The sequence below is a fragment of the Rhamphochromis longiceps genome, linkage group LG9 (genome assembly GCF_057381845.1).
Source record: "Rhamphochromis longiceps isolate RC_006_pf linkage group LG9, R_longiceps_female_GT1.1, whole genome shotgun sequence".
Classification (NCBI taxonomy): domain Eukaryota; kingdom Metazoa; phylum Chordata; class Actinopteri; order Cichliformes; family Cichlidae; genus Rhamphochromis; species Rhamphochromis longiceps.
In genome coordinates this window covers 15,779,539-15,798,445 of record NC_140565.1, presented here as the reverse complement: position 1 = coordinate 15,798,445, position 18,907 = coordinate 15,779,539, and the positions used below count along the sequence as shown (strand labels likewise).

Here is an 18,907-nt window from a genome sequence, read left to right as displayed (position 1 = left end):
AAACTTCTTATTTTCAATGTTGCTGGCTAAAGTCAAATCCCCAGCCTTCTTCACTTCCTCCTCCCTGCATTAACCATCCCTCAATCCCTAATTCTTCTTGCCTTCTTGCTTTTTCTCTCTCTATCTCCCTCCGTGTTTATCTCATCCCTCCTTCTTTTCCTCCTCACACACAAAAACACACATTTCATTTCTCTCTCTCACTCCCACTGTCTTCCTCTCTTAGCAGGGTCCTTGAAGACCTCTCTAAGCCAGGAGGAAGGAAAAGTACTTTTCTGCCTCATCAGCTTGCTAAGCCCAGTGTGGTGAAAGAACAGCTAAAGGCTCTTGAACCACCGATGCTAACAGCTAATGCTAATGTGCCCTTTGCAAAGCATGAAGGCCAGTGGGCTCAAGCTATGGGCTAATGATAATCATATTTTGTAGCATAAGCCTGTAATGCTATGAGCTATTTAGCGGTGGTATAATGACTGATCGCATCCGCAAATGTTAATGTAGATGACTAATGTCTAAATTAGATTCTCTGTGTACTGTACCACAGATGTAACCCTTTATTCAACTGATTTTCTGTAACCACTTGTCAAAAGAGTAAAATTCAGTAAAGCCTTAAATTTTAATATATGCTTGTTTTTACAAACAAAATCCTGCCTTATTTTGATAATCATACCAAGTCTTTAAAGACAATTTATACCAACTGGAAAAGATGCTGACTGCTTTCTTAAAAATTCAAGTGCAGCTTGCAGGCTTAAAGAAATAAAGAAAATAAAATTATTAATAAAATATTATTTGCTATAACCTTGGCTTGAATATTGTTTCCCCAATTATTTAGCTGACTGCCTGTGATAAAAGAAAGACAAAAAGAAACAAAACAAACTGTATTTCAGTATTTTTTTGTTTCAGAAAACAAAGATTTTTTCAGTTTGATGATGTGCACCATCACAAGACCCATACCCTGTTTGGCCATGAGATATTTAACTAACCACACAACTAAGTGAAACATTTTTTACATATGAGGTCTTAATCTTGGCTGTTAAGAGATACACAAGAATGAATGAAAGAAAACACGTATGCATAGCATCTGTATAGGGAGTGCCACGGGTTTCTCACCAGAGCGGTTATTTGGAGATGTCCTGACAGGAGAGACCGAGGGAGTTCGCGAGGAAGAATAGGGCCTCTGCCGGTCTCTTTCTATTGTTGAGGCAGAGCCCACAAAGTGATACTGGGAGTAGCCATCCTGTAAAACAAAACAAGGAAGAAGCTTGTTATCACCTGTGATAAGTAACTGCACAAATACATAATCTTACTGTCATCAATTATTATAGCAATTACATATTTTAAAAACGAAGATTTTTTAAAATCATCCATCCATCAATCCACTTTCTGCCGCTTGTCTGGGTACAGGTTGCAGGGGCAGCAGCTTAGACTGCCAAGGAGGCATCCTAGCCAGATGTTACCTCAACTGGCTCCTTTCAGTAGCACCAGCTCTCTTTTGAGTCTCTAATGATGTCTGAGCTCATATCGTCACCCAAAGTAAGCCATTTTTGGTTGCCTACATCCACAAACTCCTTCTTTTGGTCATTACCCAGAGCTTGTGGCCTTAGGTGGGAACATAGATTGAGCGGTAAAGCTACAGCTTCACTCTCAAACTCAGCTCTCTCTTTATCACAGGAGACCTATGATGTCCGCACCAGTCTGTCAGATATTAGAATTATTAGATTTTTTTACTGATCAATCATCAAAACCTCCTATTACACGATACAATGTCACCATGTAAAAGACTGATCTTTTAGGAATATGTATTTTTGTAATGCACCAAAGAATGATGATCCATTAGTCTTAAACTCTGAAAGGCCCAAACAGATTTGCAGCTTCTAGTGGATGAAAGGATAAGAACTGTTATTAGAGTTAGCGATACAACAGCGCCAGTTTGATTACCACGCAGCAGGAAGTGGCACTTCAACAACGGCTATATGACACAGCATGTCTGAATTACATTTTTACTGATGTGCTTTAGAAATAAACCCCTCCATGTACTCATACAAGTAACACTTTAAAAGCACAGAGTGGTTTGAGGACTATATTTGTCATGGTCCTGGGTCGTTGACCCAGCGTTTTGCGTTTTTTCTGATCTGTATTAGTTAGGGTTAACCTGAAGTTTGGTGTATTGTCAGCCCTACCTGTGTCTGTCCTTGGTGCTCTGTTCATGTCCCCGTGTTGTGTTGTACATCAGTCTGTTTCCTGTTTTATTTTGAAGACTCGTGTTCTGGATTTCCTGTTCTGTTCTGAAGGTCTGTGTCTGTTGTTATTGTGTTCAGCTTGTCTCCTCCGGTCCCCAGGTGTATTAGGTTCAGCTGTTCTTCCCTCCTGTGTGTGATTACCTGATTACCTTGTGTGTGTGTGTGTGTGTGTGTGTATATTTAGTGGGTGTCGGTCTGTGTTCGTTGTCGGCTCGTCTGCGTTCATCCATGTATCACTGCGTTAATCTACATTCATCTGCGTTCTATGGTGTTCCTGTCTCTGCGTCTCTCTGCCCCGCACCCCTTTGTATGGTCCCAGGTTTGTCACTTAGTTTCTCCCAGTTTAGGTTTCCGTTTGTAATTACTCGTGCTTCATTGCCTGTTTTTGCCACTACCACCCTGTAAATAAAACGTCACTCGTATCATCAGTTTGCTGCATTTTGGGTCCTCCTTTTCCTCCACACCACACGGCTCCCTCCGCCAGCCGTGACAATATTAGGAGTAACGAGTAACAAGCGGAAGAAACACAAACTAACGTGACCACGATCCAGCGATCTAGCAGAAAGAAAAAGGGTCACACTGACTGTGAAATGTTCAAGAGAAAACAAGTTTGTTTTTTTGATATTTTTGACAGGCCAAAAAAAGAAAAATCAATAATTTGTGACTTGCTGAAATTGTTCAAATTGATTCACTAAAAGAAAAATCTCTGTAAATACATTTACAGAGCCAACTGTATTTAAATATTGTCCTTATTGAGATTATTATCGTGTAGTAGGTAATTGAAACATTATTCTGGACACTGGTGGACACTGACAAACACACTGCATGTACAAGTGAGCTTACAGCCATGCGCATGCAACAAATTAACACGCTTGCCTCAATTCTGAGCTTAGTAAATAACCCACTCCCTTCGTAGAAAAATTAATACAACTAACAACTCCAAGCATAATTACTGCCAAGCAAATGACTTTGTATCAGCATTAGTTTAGTAGTCATTGGAGCAAAGCCCTTTTCATAAAAATGGATTATGAGAGTCAACAACAATCACAGAGCTGGAACCAAATTCAATTTAGCATTAAGATAATTGGGTACCTCTAAAAGCAAAGCACAAGCAGATAATAAAAGATATCGGAGGCATGTTCCATCATAGCGTTACTGTCTGGGGGCCTAAGCTGAGCAGTGGGAAACTGGTGAAAAAGTGATGACTGAGAGTACATAGGAGAGGTGAATCACTCCAGTTGCAATGATGCTGGAGAGGAGGACACGGAGAGGAGGAGAATGAGAGACGAAGGAGATGGGGCAGAAAGAGAAGAAGGTGAGATAGACAGAGGACTAGCTGAGGGAGACAAAAGATGGCAAAAAGTAATGAGCGAGGAGGAGGAGGAGGTGGGAGATTGCCAGAGAGAGTAATGACAGCAGAGCAAAGATAGCGTGAGGAGGGGAGAGGTAACACAGAGGAGAGGTACGGATGGAGAAGTACAGACACCAGCCAGAGAAAGCAAGAACTAGACTGGATTGAACGCAGTCCCATGTCCTCCCTTGACTCTCATTTCCTGGCAGAGTGCTGAGAACTAATAGAAAGCTGGATCCTCTGACACACAGCAGTTCAAAGGTAGCTCATTTCTAGTCTCCATCATTCCTCCCACCCTCATATTCACTTCATCTATTTATTTATCCACCATCCCTTCAGTATTCTCACTCACCTTGTTTCACATTCACGTTGCACCTTCCCACCTCCCCCCATCCCAACAAATCTCATTACATCCAATGTTACCTCCTTATGGTACATTGGAATGCCTGCTGTCAAACTGTCATGCTGCTCAAATGAACAGAGTCACTGAATATTGAACGATAAATGTATTTTACAGAGTGATGTACAAAGAGTGCTGCCTGGAGATGTAGCTCAGAAATGGGGCCCAGGAATGATTGGGGCAGGGGGTGGTGGCTTAAGGGCTTCCCCAAACAAAATGAGCCATAGTCAAACTTTACAACAATGACTGAAATCAGAGATAAAGAATATAACATATACAAAAATGTATGGGTGTATTCACATTTGGTGTCTTTCTACATAGAGTAATAACTTTATATTTTGCCATAATTTTATTCCACTCGTTCCCTTAAGAGTAAAAGATTAAATCATTATTTTCTGCACTGACTTTACTTTATATTCTGTATGAACCTCTTCAAGCTTTTCATTGAATTCGAATATTTATGGTCTGAAATAGTCAGACTCGCAATTCTCCTTATATAAGGCAGACAAATTCGATACTTTGTAAGAAGAATTTCATATGTAAATAAATAAAAAAATTCTGTGATTTTTTATTATCGATTGGTAGAGGATTAGTTTGTGCTGTGTATAACCAATAAATATTAAACCCAGATTAAAATTTAATCAAGGACCAAATCACACAGTGTCTGAAGGTCTGGACGGTATTTATTCTGTACCCTGTATCCATGGTCCAGCGTTTGTTTCGTGTCAGCGTGTGCTGTGAAACTTCACACTTACATTCACATTTATCATTCCTGGTCTTTCTGGCTCTCACCTATTCTCCTCAACATACCTGTTTTTTCTTCTCTTTTCCACCCACCTTGTCTTTCTCTCTCACAAGCTCTATACTCCAAGCACCCCTTTTCAACTCCTACTGTAAGAATGAGAGGAGAAAAAAAAAAGAGGATTGGTTGCCAGGCAACCGGTCTGCCTGTTGCTCTCAGCATCACTGGATGGTTAGCTGAAGGTCGCAGGACTGAGAGGTAAAAAGTGATTATTGCCCCAACAAATGAAGAGAGTGTGCGCGTGGGTATGGCGGCACTTTGTGAAATTGTAAAACGTTACACACGACGAGTGGAGGGGGCCCTCCGGTCACATCAACCACTGAACATTGAACGTTTTCAGTCCTTTAATCCATGCCTCTTTCTCACTCATTTCAAGCTCCAATTTTAATATTTGCAATTATCACCACCTCCCTCTTGAGCCATCTGTCCTCTCAGGAGCAATGTGCCCCTCGACCTTTGCATCCCTCATACTGGTTACTGGTGGTGTTGCTGATTTAGCAGCTGACCTTTATACTATGGTTGCATTGATTGCAAAGAGCCCAGAATGTTGCGAGTGCTGCAACTCTGCCTCCCTATCTTCCCAAAATACTGTTGTTAGGCTGTCTGAGGGTAAAGGCTATCTTAACATCCCTCCATCTCCTTTCTGTGTTTCTCTCCCTGTCTGTGTCTGACTGTGGGAAAAATCAGATGAAACAGAGTCAGCTTCTGAGGCCTGAGCTTGTTTGATATTCAATGATGTTTTTAAATATCCACCTCCTTCTCTCTGTCTTTCTCAGTTGTGTGGTTGATCTTTCCACAAGTATAGCAGTGGATGATTTCATTTTTTCAAAATAAAAGTAGTGGAGTGGAACCCTTAGAGCTCTCTATCAGATTAATTCATTTTATTTGCAGTAACATCCTGAACATTCGGGGCTCACTGATCATGCACAAGACTAGGCTGAGCAATCACTGACCTTACACACACACACACACACTTCATTTACATCACTTCTCACTTACGTCACATCACATCCACATAGTGAATTACACATCCCCGGAGCATATTGTAAAACTGTCACACGTGTAACAAACACAGCATCTCTCTGACCCTGAACTCAATCTGTCAAACATGTGTGCATCTGCCTTGGTGATTTGTGCGTGTTTGCGATATTTATATGTGATATGTGGGCATGCCTGTGTGTGTGTGTGTGTGTGTGTGTGTGTGTGTGTGTGTGTGTGTGTGTGTGTGTGTGTGTGGGAGAGAGAGAGAGAGAACATGTCTGATTAAGTACCCTAGACAGATCATTTATCAAGAAATGAGGCACAGCAACCCAGCAGAAGTTATGCACTGAACAGGGACATAACAAAGTGTAACAGTGTGAATATGAAATTTAGAATTTACCTTGTGTGTCTGTGTGTCTTTGTGCCAGAAACAGAAGGGTGTATATGTTTGTGTAAATGAGTCAGAATTTGATCTCTCCGGTCCTATTAAGAATGGGTTTATTTACAAAGTGACCATGTTTCAGTCGCTTGCTTTCTCTGGAAATCCCCAGTTGAACAGTGCTGCACATTTGTTGTTTACTTAAAAGATGACCTGTGGCTACACTCCAAGAACTGTAGATGAAACGCTACATGCGCAGCAACACAAACACACACACCGAATGAGGACACATCCTGTCAAATAGTCCAAATAAACTCTGGTAAAAGTAGAGTTTTACTGCACTCTGGAGAGTATTATACATGATTTATCCTCAAGTCAGTGCTAGTGTTGGTACAAACAGATTTTGGCTTTGGTTTATTAATGACTGCTGCGCAGCAGATCTTTCAAATCATCTCAGATGCTGTATTCATATTGAGTTACTGTTTATTCATAGGCTTGCAGCATTTCGCTTTACTGTGCTCAACCACTGCGGGGCAGCCCTGCACCCCCCCACTCCGTTGCAATTCTCTTTTCTTTCTCTCTCTCTCGTAGCCGAGCCTGCTCCCATGGCACTGCTGTAGGAAGTGATTAACTCTTCTTACCGCGTTTTGACAAAAACACACAATTTCAAAGACACACGCTCGCACAAACATACACGTTTACCCACACCCATAACTTGAACACAGTTTGAAAGTGTGTTTGAAAATGCTCTCATTACTTCAAGACTTCAAAGCAAGAAACTCTTTGGCAACACAGCTCAAACCGACTCATTATTGACCCTACACTTCTCTCTTCTTCCCAGACCCACAAACTCCAGTGTGCTTATTTTTGAACTACAAAAAAAAAGGTATGAATTCACCTCACTTTTACTCACTCTTTCTTTCGCCTGTGTCTTTCTCAGTACTTTGCTTTTGCTCACAAACACTGTGCAGAGACATCCTACTCCACTCTCATATAAACTATATGCTAATCCATGTTTGGATTGGAGGCTAACAGGATTTCTGCTGCACCTAACACCCATGACCTAATATGTCACACAGGGATACTTGCAATAAAGTTACTTATTCTGAGTTCTGCACTCTGGTGATAAAGTCAGTAGGCATCGTCTAACACAACAATTTCCACAGTTACAAAATTAGACTGCTTTGTCAGGAGCCAGGCAATTTATGAAGTAAACAGTGAGGTATGGTGTCTATCGCTCTTTTAGAGTGACTGTAAACAGAATAATACAGGAGCTTGACTAACCAAACCATCTAAAAGTACAGGTTACAGGTTTGAAACTGGTTTGTTGCATTTAATCAAAGTTGATTAAATGCAACATTTTAACTGTATTAGACGACGCTGATCAGTCCAAGATTAGAAGAGTTAAGACGGGATAAAACTGGAGATTATAAATCAGGACAAAGCACAGATGATGCCTTTTTAATATTTTATACTTGCCTTTTAAGATTGTTTCCTCGCCCGTTTAATCAACCACATTAATTAAGTTAAGTCTCCTTATTAAATCTGTGTGAAAAAAACAAAACAAAATGAAACAAACAACTAGAGGAGCCAAGATGGTTGGGGATTAAAAAGAAAAAAAAACTGTAGCAACCTTTGTTGGATCTGAGCGCTGCGTAAAGCTACTGCCCTTCATTTCTGATCATCGGAGTGTTATGCCATCCAGTCGACTGTAATGATATCCAGTGGCAATGATTACAGAAGTGTGAAGCAGATGAGGCTCCAATGGGCCACATGGGGATACTGCTCTGTGTAATACTGAGGGCTGAGAGGATGACGAATGAAGAGAGCGACACAGTTGTCAGGATGAAGCAAGAACACACTGATGCCATGGGGCAGCCTGTCCTGAAGTTACTTGTGCAACAACAAGATGTCTTAAGACCTCAACCCTCGGAAAGGGAGTCCATGACAAAACAATCAAAGAAGCGAGTTGCAGGGTTGCATACTGGGTCATATTCAGCACTGTACAGAAGTCTTGAGCTACACCTTATTTCTTTATATCTTCCTTCCATTAGTACATTTTTTAAAGCGGTTCTGAGCAATAGTTCAATAGGCTGCTTGAAGGTCTGTCAAAGTTTTTCTTTGGATTGGCTTCTTTTTCCACTCACATTCAGTCCAGTTTTTGTACCTGACCTTTCCTAGAGTAATGTGCTTTTTTTTTTAATTTACTGAACCACTTAACACTGACCTAAGAATCATTCAAGCATAAACTGAAAATCAATAGCAACAGATTTTTGAAATGTTGGTTCAAATCGTCATCATTTTCTACGGAGGAATTAAGGAGAGAGTGAGTGTCTACGGCCGTTTGTAACACATGGTGGAGGGCCTGTCATGGTTTGGGGCTGAATCTCAGACAGCGTTGTTGGAGATCTTATCAAAAGTGATGGAATTATAAACAAACAAAAGGTCAGATTTTGATCTACCATGCAATACCAGCTGGTAAGCATCTGATTAGCAGTGGCTTCATTTTTCAGCATGACAGTGATTCCAAACGGTTCCATTGAAGGAAAAACATGCAGGATTTAAAAAACAGAAAACAAAACAAAACCACACACACAGTGGAACATTATCATCCTAAGAGCCTGAACCACAAGATTACTGAAGGAATGTGAAGGCCCTTCAGGAGGTCTGGAGAACTATTCTTAAGACAATTTAAAGAAATTACATGAAAGCTGCCTAAGAGAGTTCATGCTGTGTTGAAGAATTAGGGTAGTCATACAAAATTTCAGCTTTAAAGTTCATTAGAACTGTTCAAACTCTGTTGTTACCTTATATGATGTATCCTACAATGTATCTATCGTTGTGGAGGACTATAAATACCTTGGAGTACACATTGACAATAAACTGGACTGGGCTAAAAACATCACAGCACTTTACAGCAAGGGCCAGAGTCGTCTCTATTTTTTGAGGCGACTGAGGTCCTTCAACATCTGCCAGAAAATGCTCTGGCTTTTCTATGATTCTGTTGTGGCCAGTGCGATCCTCTATGCTGTTGTATGCTGGGGGAGCAGGCTGAGGGTCGCAAATGCCAACAGACTCGATAAACTGATCTGTAAGGTCAGTAATGTTGTGGGGATGGAGGTGGTGTCGGAGAGGCGGATGTTGTCCAAGATAAAGACAATGTTGGATAACACCTCCCACCCACTCCATGACATGCTGGTCAGTCACAGGAGCACGTTCAGTGAGAGACTGAGAGTACCGAAAAGCATCACTGAACGATACAGGAAATCATTCCTGCCTGTACAGCTCCTCCATCTAACACACTGTTTACTGCAACAGCTACACCCTTCTTGCACATGCTCTTCCTTTTTCAGCTATTTATTATTAAGTGACTTTTATGTATATATTTGCATGTATATCTTGTGCTATTCTTAGTTAGTGTATTGTCTGTCTTTGTTAATGTTTGTTTATAATGGAGCACTGTAATGAAAAATAATTTCCCCTAGGGATCAATAAAGTATTCTGATTCTGATTCATGTATGTTTGCATATTTCAGGACTTTCACATTCGGTGAGATTTTTAACAGGTTCTAATCCACCGGTAAAATAATTTTTATCATATATATTCATATGTAAAACATATATGTGGTTAATGCGTAAAAACTGAACCCAGGACTGTATAAAATCTAACTCCTACTGATGCAAATGATGTGCAGCACTTTAATAACCCTGCCAACCCCCAAAAAGCCTTTACCATATAAACATAGGTAAGTATTTACGTATGAAATGGAAGAAAACATACATTTGCCTTCAGCAGCTGAAATACATCATCTGCTTCATTCTTTTCTTTTTGCAAAAGATGAAAAAGACGCATTCAAAGCCAAGGACACCTCCGTGGAATGAGTAACTTAAAATTTCTCACAGTGAACTGAAACTCGCTGATTACGCCTCTAAAGCTTTATTGTGCTCAATGGCAGATAACCTTGGTGGCAGATATCCACTCAACAACACTCATTACTGACAAGTGAAAGGAACAGAACATCTGTTATTACTTTTAATCAAGTTTCAAGAGTGTGCTGGACTTTTCCATTTCAAACAAAAAAAGCTAGAGAAGGAGATAGTGGGTTTTAATCGCATTTGTCGCAAACAAAACTCTGTGTCTTCAAGAGTTACACAAACACAACAATAATCAAATTTTCCTTTTTCTTCATTTGAGCTGCAAATTAACTGCTGCACTAACGGCATTAACACCATTCAGCGCGCAAGATGATCTAAATGACATTGATGTTGTGTGTGTTTGTGTGTGACTGTGTAGCTTCAAAGAACACAAACAAAAACACACTAGACTAGAGTCTAACAGAAAATATCCTTTTGTTCTGTATAAATGCTGTTGCTCAGTTGTGTCGGAGTCCAGCTGAAAATCCTATCATTTTTTGGGACGTATCTACCTGAAAGGGAATTCACACAGACTAACGCACGCAGATATGAACACCCCACAAAAAAGCTGACTAATCATGAGCCAACTTCCTCTGCAAAAACATTTCCCGAGGGATCCACACACTTCAGCACTTGGCTACACAAATACATGCACACGTAAAATCTTTACATTTATAAAGAGACACCTACAGCGTCACACTCCTAAAGACAAACATGCAAAGACCAAGACAAACATTGTTGAATAAATATGGCAACCTTGAGTCTGTTTAGAAGGACAGCTACTTTGCTCAATTACCTACAAAATACCTTTAATCTTATCCATGTGCAAGTCCATTATCTGTAAGTCACATTGGTGCACTGACAGAGTCAAGCTTCTGAATACAACCAGCACACAATTAATATAGTCTCCACTTAGACTGATTATTAAACCAAAGAGAAAAACAAAACAATATGAAGTCACGTAGAATTGATTTCTTAAGTCTCTGGGAGTGTATTAGAGAAACAAACAAACACATTTCAATATATGGTTTTTGGATAACGATCCCGTCATTCATAATTTAAAACTATGAGCAATTTGGACGTACATAACTCACAGCATTAGGACATTAACAGTCCTCGGTGTCAACAAAAAAGTAAATAGCCACAATGACTTTTTGCGTGTCAGTTCGTGGGAATGTTCATTAACATGTTGGCCCAAAACTCCCTGGATAAGTATAAGTATTACCATCCTGGAAAAGACTATTTCCCAAAGCATAACACACACACCACTAGATCTCCTCACTGTAGTGATCAAGAGTTCGGGTTTATTAAAATTTGTTCCCTGTTACGAATAAATCTTTTGCAATTATTAACTAAACAAACAGCTGACTGACAGTGGTCACTTATGGGGAGCATTGGCAATATATGGTTGGATATAGGACCAGGCTAAGCTTAGAACAGGAGAGCGACACTCTATGTCTGCAAGACAAGTGTTCAGGATGAGGGCTGAGATGGTGCAGCTGTGCAAGAAGTTAAATGGCTATTATCGGCAAAACTCTGCTTCTGTCTGAAAAGAATTGAGACAGATCACAAGCTGCAAGCTTAAAGCCTCACATTCCACTAACAGCTTGCACCCAGCCGAAGACCTGAATGATGGGACGTGCCTGACACGTTCCCCTCTAAACCATCCATCAGCGCTAGCCCACCAGCTCTACCTTTCCCACTAAAACAGGTCGTGGGCCTCTCCACAGCTGCCTACCACACAGCAGTCCTCTCCTCCCCTAACACATGCTTGTCTCTTTCCTGGAGAGAAAGAGACATCTTTTCCTGGAGAGAGATGTTAACAGACTCTTCAAGAGACAAACCCCCACAAAGCAGCTGGGCCCGACTCCATGTCTCCATCCAACTTAAAGAGGTCTTTATACCTTACTAGAGACAATTCATGTGTCAACCTGTTTCAAGGCCTGCACAATTGTTCCCCCCCCCCAAAAAAACAAACAAACAAACCGAACAAACAAACAAAACAAAACAAAAAACAGAGACCACGGGACATGATGACTACCAACCCATTAAAATACAATGTGACCCTACACTTCATTGTTCAGCACCTTCACCCGGTGAATCCACGCCAGGGTCCTGTCCGTGGAGTTCAGCTCAGTTTTTAATTACCATCATCCTGCTCCACTGCATAACAAGCTGTCCCTGCTGAGTGTGCCTGACACCACAGAGCACATGAAGCTGGGAAAACACAGATCATCACAGGTTCCTCCTAAGGTGGCGTTCTTTCCTCTCTACTAGTGATGTGAGCACCAGAATTAATGTGTGGGTGGGAATCTAAACATTACCATTTTGATTAAAAGCAGATGGGTTGAAGGTGACTGAAATATTACAGCACTAATGAGAAAAATAATAAAGATTAATGATGATAATAATAATGATTCTCTTTATTGTTGTCAGGCACAAATTAGCAGAATAAGTTGTCACTGTGCCAATTCTGGGGTCCATTTGTATTTATTTAAAGCATGCCTGCTTAATGCTACAAAATTGTTTCACATAACTCACATGTAACTGACTAAATTGAAAATAACTAGTTTCCTTGTTTGGCTAGCTGGGAGATGATTAATGGGATGCAGGTAATGCATCACTACCCTCTGCTCTACACAGCTGCACCTTTACAACTGCAGGGTCACCAGTCTGCTCCTGAATGCTAAAGCTCGTGAAGTTTGAAGATGACCTGGTGTAGAGCTCAGTGCTCATCATGGACATAGTTGCAGATTTCAAGAACTTCCCAACTGTCCCCATCATTCTGCATGAATCCACAGTTGTCCCCCAGCTTCCTGGGACCATCGCCACCCAGGGATTTATGAAGAGCTAAAGATCAGCTCCCTGTCACGCTCTCAGATTTAATTCATGCAACAACAGAAGAAGTTTAACCTGCTGGAAAAAAATGTCTACAGAATAAGTCCAAGACCATTTTTCACCTCCTTTGGCACCACAACATTGCCAATACCAAGGACAAAGGCAGACTCCAGTGCATCGTTCTGCTTAGAAGGTAATTAGGTGGAATCTGTCATCGCTTCGGGACCTGCACACTTTCAGGACCGCAAGGCAGATGGGAAAGATCAGGGCTGATCCACCCCACCATGGATGCAAATGTTTCTCCTCTGCCTAAATAACTTTTTTCTTTCTGCACCTGGTCCCCCTCCTCTCTCATACACACCTGCACACCTATAATAACACACATTTCTTCTAGACTTAAATCCTTCCACTCTGCACGGTTTCTTACACTTAACACTGTGAACATTTGCACATTTCATTTTTTTGTGCATCCTATTGCATCCACTGCAATATTTTAAATAAATATTAACAGTATGCTTGAACAATGTCAAATCAGCTAACTCCACAAATACATTATTTTGTCTGTACTTGCTGTACTTCTATGATAACAGGATATAAGGTTATCTAAAGTATACTTTACTTTTCTGTAAATCATGAACACACCACAAAAGCACCTGTACTTATTCTCAATGACACCTACCTTCTTGTAGAGAGAGCGCAGGTCTCTGTACTGCCACATACTGCTGAGGACTTGAGAAGCTGCCTTTACCACCTTTGCTGAGTGTCTGCATAGAGACAGAGAGAGAAGGATTATTTCAAATTGACTTCACATCATAGTCATGCTGTCCCTTATTTTTTACCAGCTGCACAAAAAGTGTGCAGGCCAGGAGCACTTGTGAAAGCTTTAAGAATAAGAACGCCATTGCTCTTTTCAACAGAGAAAAAGTTTCATTGCACGCAAACAGTTTTCAGATGAGTTTGAAATGACCCACTCTACCATGCTAATGGTCCCACCTCTGCCACTCAGATGACAAATGACTCTAGTCAGAGTCAGTTCATAAGGCCTGCCCTCCTAATGGCTCCAGCGGGAAGCAGAAGGATGTTCATTTTCAATTTGCCCAAAACAAAAATCGTTGTCAAAACAAGCTTCACTCTGAGTTTTACAATTTCACACTAAAAAGAGCAAGAAGAGTTTGGACGACTGAACAATGTAGTAATGGTATCACCAGTAAACCACTGCATTAGCATTAGTTACACATGACTACAGTGATTCCCAGGAAACAGCTTGCAGAACCTCGATGTTAGATCATGAAAAAAATATTTAAATTCCAGTGGTTTTTTTGTTTTGTTTTTTTTACAGCAAAGAGTCTTCAGCGAACGCTGGGAGTACTGGTATTTAAACAGCATCGTAAAATGATTTTGATCATTACTAGATTATGATTACACAGCCGACATTTTGACATGTAAGAGCAGGAAAAGCACAGGTTTATTAAAAGTCGCTGCAAGATGCAACATGCAAATCTTCAGAAAATGAAAATGAAATTTGGGGACTGCAAAAATCATGTTGCTATTTGTTTGACATGTTGGTTTTAACCCAGCATTTATCGACGTTTTTGGAATAGTTGGGAGTTGTTTCTGTTTATAAACAGCCATTAAGTGCTTCTTACAGTTGTAGTGTAAGGGGTATTTTCCCAATCCAGTGTGTAATTGTATGATTGGTACTGCTGATAATTAACATTTATTCTCAGCTTACCTTCCCCAGGAAAATAAAGATATGTTGGCTATTAGCAGATAACTACACTCACCATGAAATTTGCATTTGTGGAGGTTTCTTTCAGTACCTCATCCCTCTTGGGAATGGTGCCCTTGAGCACAGTTCCCTAAACAGGCCGAGTCCCTTACCATAACAATAAATCATCCTTTGACCTCCGTCTGATAACGTTCTGGTGTCATAGCAACTCCTGACCTACTGGTTGCCATAGCAGCTACGCAGAACACCCTGCCCAGTCTCCCATGGAAATATATATTGGCTGCATCTTGCTTGTTGTTCTCCAGCTGTCTTTTTTGCAGATGAAGGGTGATAGGGAAGGCGGACGCAGTTATGTATGAATGATGGATGTGTAGCTACATTAAGGCGCTGGTTGTTAATGACAACCTAAATTTAATAATGACTGAATGATGTTGTGACAGGTAACAATAAAATACTGAGGCCTTCTTGGATTTAAGCTACTTGTTATTAAGATCTAGTTGTGTTAACCTGAGGAAAAAAATGAATGCAGAGCAATCTAAATCTTTTACTTTTGCATGTTTTGATGACAGTATTCAAATTTTAGATATTAATATTAACATTAGAACAAATCAAACAATGTACCATGTTATAGAAAAAAATATTTACAGTATTGTTTTCTTCCATGTGATAAACCATTTCAAGAAAACTACTGTAATGCATTTTAAATCAAGCATCTACCAAAGGATGAAGTATTAATGGTAGTATTTGTCATATACTGTTTTCTTTGAACAGTCTACCTTGCATAATTCAGTTAGTTTTCACTTTTTGGTTATTCTCCTTTCTTGTGATTGAAGAAAAACTGTGTTTTGCCAGTGTCTAAATCCCGAGATGTCTAAAGCACAGCATCATCTTCTGCCAAAGGTTCGAAAGATTCACTTCTGTGGTGGAAGAAGCAGAGGCAGAAGAGTCTTTAACCTCCTGAGATCCTTAGTTTTGATATGGGGACATTACATTTGGGCTTTTCTGCAATTCACATGTCATTCTGCTCAATACAGTCTAATATACTTATGTTACAGCAAGTTTACTGCTATTATAGTTTGTTTCATTTTGTGAAACTCCTGTATCGTTTTATGATGTTTGTATTGTTAACACTAGGAAGGCCCAGAGCCCAGCCATTTGGCTTTTCTACCTATAAAACCCGGAGAGTTGCCAAATGGCTTTTAGCTAGGCTTTAGCTTCAGCCAAGTGGAAGCTAAATTGGCTAGTCATTCATATGTAAATTGGGTTGTTACCTGGGAATTCTGGAGGGAGGGGAGTGGGGGTGTGTGATTGAGGGGGTGGGGGAGCTGCTAAAAGCTGTGCACAGTCACCAACTTGGAGTGTTTCAGTTTGATGCATTCTCAATCATCCAGGGAAATAAATCTCCAAAAGTCACCAACTTGGAGTGTTTCAGTTTGCCATCTTAGGGAGAAATCAACACACATGGGTGTATGTCCTTTGTTGCTGAGATTTATTGATAAAAACAGTACAAAAAACCAACCATTTGTACACATTTTTACAAATAATAATAAAAAGTGAGTGAGTACATTCCAACATTTTCAGCAATCACTCACAATCCTGGCACTGCCACGGTATCTGTAGTCTGCATTTACCACATGTGTATCTGTTGCAGTGAACACATTGCACAGTGGCATGATTGTTCTTGCAATTGTGTTTGACCTGACACATGGCTCTTTTTCCAGGGCTCGGTGTGGAGGGTTGTGTCCGAAGCAACTGTTCTTTTCTTGCCTTCTTCGCAGCTACATGAGAGTGAGCCAACTCTCTTGCAAGCTCCACCAGGAAGTCCACCCGTCTTTCCTTCGTCCCGGTGCATGCTTGATACAGCACATGTGCATTCAGTGCTGCCATGTCAATCATGTTATAAAACACGGCAACTGGCCAGCGCCGTGTTCCTTTGCGGACAGTGTACTCCCGAACCATCTGGTCCATCACATCCACGCCACACTTTGTTTTGTTGTAAAGGGTGACCGTGTTTGGCTTCCTTTTGGTAGTGTTATCAGTCTGAACCACGCTGTGCATGCTGCTAAGAATATAGACTGTCTTCTTCCGTTTGGCCGCATACGCCGTCAACGTGGCAGCAGAGGTTGAAAACACCTAAGAAATAAGATAAATTGTTATTTCCATAGCCCTTTTACACACAATGAAACACATAAACATAGAACCACAAAAGACCTGCAACATACCTGAGTGGTGAATTCACTGCGATCTGTCTGTCTAGTGGATTGAGGAATTTCCCTGCGAATCTTGTTGACTGTGCTGAGGATGGTGGTTTTCCGTCCAAGAAGTTTTTGCGCAAGTGAAAGCGATGTGAAGAAATTGTCCGTGGTAACATTTCTGCCCTTGTCTAGGAATGGTTCCATCCGCCTCATTACTACATTTTCAGAAAGTCTCTCCCCAGTGGGACGATTGGGGTCCTTGCCAAGATATGGGAAGACATTGCAAATGTACTTGGATTTTAGGTCACAGGCCACCCAAAACTTGATCCCAAACTTGTCCGGTTTACTTGCAATATACTGCAGGAAACTGCACCGAGTCTTTGATGGGAAAAGGGTGTGATCACATTGATGCCACAATGGACGATGCCACAATGGACGACTGATCAAGCCCTGTCATCCTTTACAACAAAACAGGGTGTGATCACAGGGCTTGGCTTCCTTTTGGTAGTGGACAATTGATCAGGAAGCCAAGCCAAGGTAAATGCAGACTACAGATACCATGGCAGTGCCAGGATTGTGAGTGATTGCTGAAAATGTTGGAATGTACTCACTCACTTTTTATTATTATTTGTAAAAATGTCCTCCCTAAGACGGCAAACTGAAACACTACAAGTTGGTGACTGTGCACAGCTTTTAGCAGCTCCCCCACGCCCTCAATCACACACCCCCACTCCCCTCCCTCCAGAATTCCCAGGTAACAACCTAATATACATATGAATGACTAGCCAATTTAGCTTCCACTTGGCTGAAGCTAAAGCTTAGCTAAAAGCCTACCAGCCATTTGGCTGGTGGCGGGTTTTAAAGGTAGAAAGGTAGAAGCCTGGTCCTCCTAGTGGAAAGAAAATGTTAGTTAGCCTGTACAGGGGCATGGCTGTGACTGGTGTGGCATCGCTACAGCCTCGAGGCCACGTCCTATATGGGGAGCAAAGATGGGCAGTAACGCGTTACTTGTAAACATGTAACTGATTACTTTTTTCAAGTAATGAGTAAAGTAAGGGATTACTATTGCAAAAACTGTAATTAGATTACCGTTACTTTCCCGTAAGCATGCTGTGTTACTGAAATCGAGATTTTTTTGCTAGAATGTCTCATGACAGTGACGTAAGCGAGTATGACGTTCGTGACAACAGCTGTGTGCAGATCAACAATGGATAATATATCGAGTGCAGGAGAGAGTATGAGCGTGCAGCGTTTAAAGCGTGGAAGTACTGACCTTATTTTGAGTTTGATTCCATAAAAAGTGACAAAAACATTAGTGTCCGTTGTGCGTGGGAAGAAAACTTCTTTTTACAGCGAAACCGCCCCCTCCCCTAAACTTCCAAGCAAGCACCGAGTGCGCTACGACGTAATGGGAAATTCACAGAGAAACTCGCGGTGTGCCCTTGTGCGGCACACCTGCACCAGGGCACACCTCCGCCTACCCCACTCCTGCTTTACAGGTGAAAATAGAGCAACAGGACCGCTAGTCTTTGATTTTATTTATTTTCTGCTGTGTTTTACTTGCATCTATTTGAACGAGTGAGTGTAAACACAAAAAAATATTTTCTTTTATGTGCTGGAATGTGCAGAAAATAGGTTTAAATGTTAAACAAATTTCTTCCAGTCAGAGAATGTTGCATATAATTAAATTTTTTGCTTGATGCATAAAGTCTGTGAAGGTTCTCAGTCATCCAGGTCATTGCAGTCAGAGGAGCTGGCAAAGAAAAGCGACTGGACTTGTTTAAGTTGCTTGAAGACGTTTCACCTCTCATCCGAGAAGCTTCTTCAGTTCTAAGGTCAAAATGCAGAGAGTCCCAGATATAAACCCAGTGGGAGTATCCCCCCAAAGAGGGACAAAGGACCCCCTGATGATCCTCTACCTAATCACATGAGCCAAGGTGTGAAAATGGGTGTGGGTCCCAATCAGCCAGGGTTTCGGGTGAGCTCATTGTGAAACCTGGCCCCACCTTATCATGCGATTTCCTGAGGTCAGATGGCCCAGGATGTGAGTGGGTGTTAAGGCGTCTGGGAAGGGTTCTCAAAAC

At 41.1% G+C, this 18,907-nt stretch overlaps 2 protein-coding genes across 2 annotated transcripts in view; both read right to left on the bottom strand.

The window, feature by feature from the left end:
* Nucleotides 1–18,907, bottom strand: part of ctnnd2a (catenin (cadherin-associated protein), delta 2a) — a 285,195-nt gene that overhangs the window by 7,179 nt on the left and 259,109 nt on the right. Inside the window, exons 21-22 of the mRNA XM_085418472.1 lie at nt 13,579–13,663; nt 1,105–1,231 (exon numbers count right to left, since the gene is read on the bottom strand). Of these exons, the coding sequence (XP_085274598.1) occupies nt 1,105–1,231; nt 13,579–13,663 (212 nt within the window). The remainder of the gene's footprint in view (nt 1–1,104; nt 1,232–13,578; nt 13,664–18,907) is intronic.
* LOC146662067 (uncharacterized) lies at nt 15,839–17,480 on the bottom strand. Its single transcript, XM_085418473.1, has 2 exons — nt 16,851–17,480; nt 15,839–16,761 (listed from the first exon to the last, which is right to left on the bottom strand). The coding sequence occupies exons 1-2, from the start codon at nt 17,034–17,036 to the stop codon at nt 16,213–16,215; spliced, it is 735 nt and encodes a 244-aa protein (XP_085274599.1). The 5' UTR covers nt 17,037–17,480; the 3' UTR covers nt 15,839–16,212.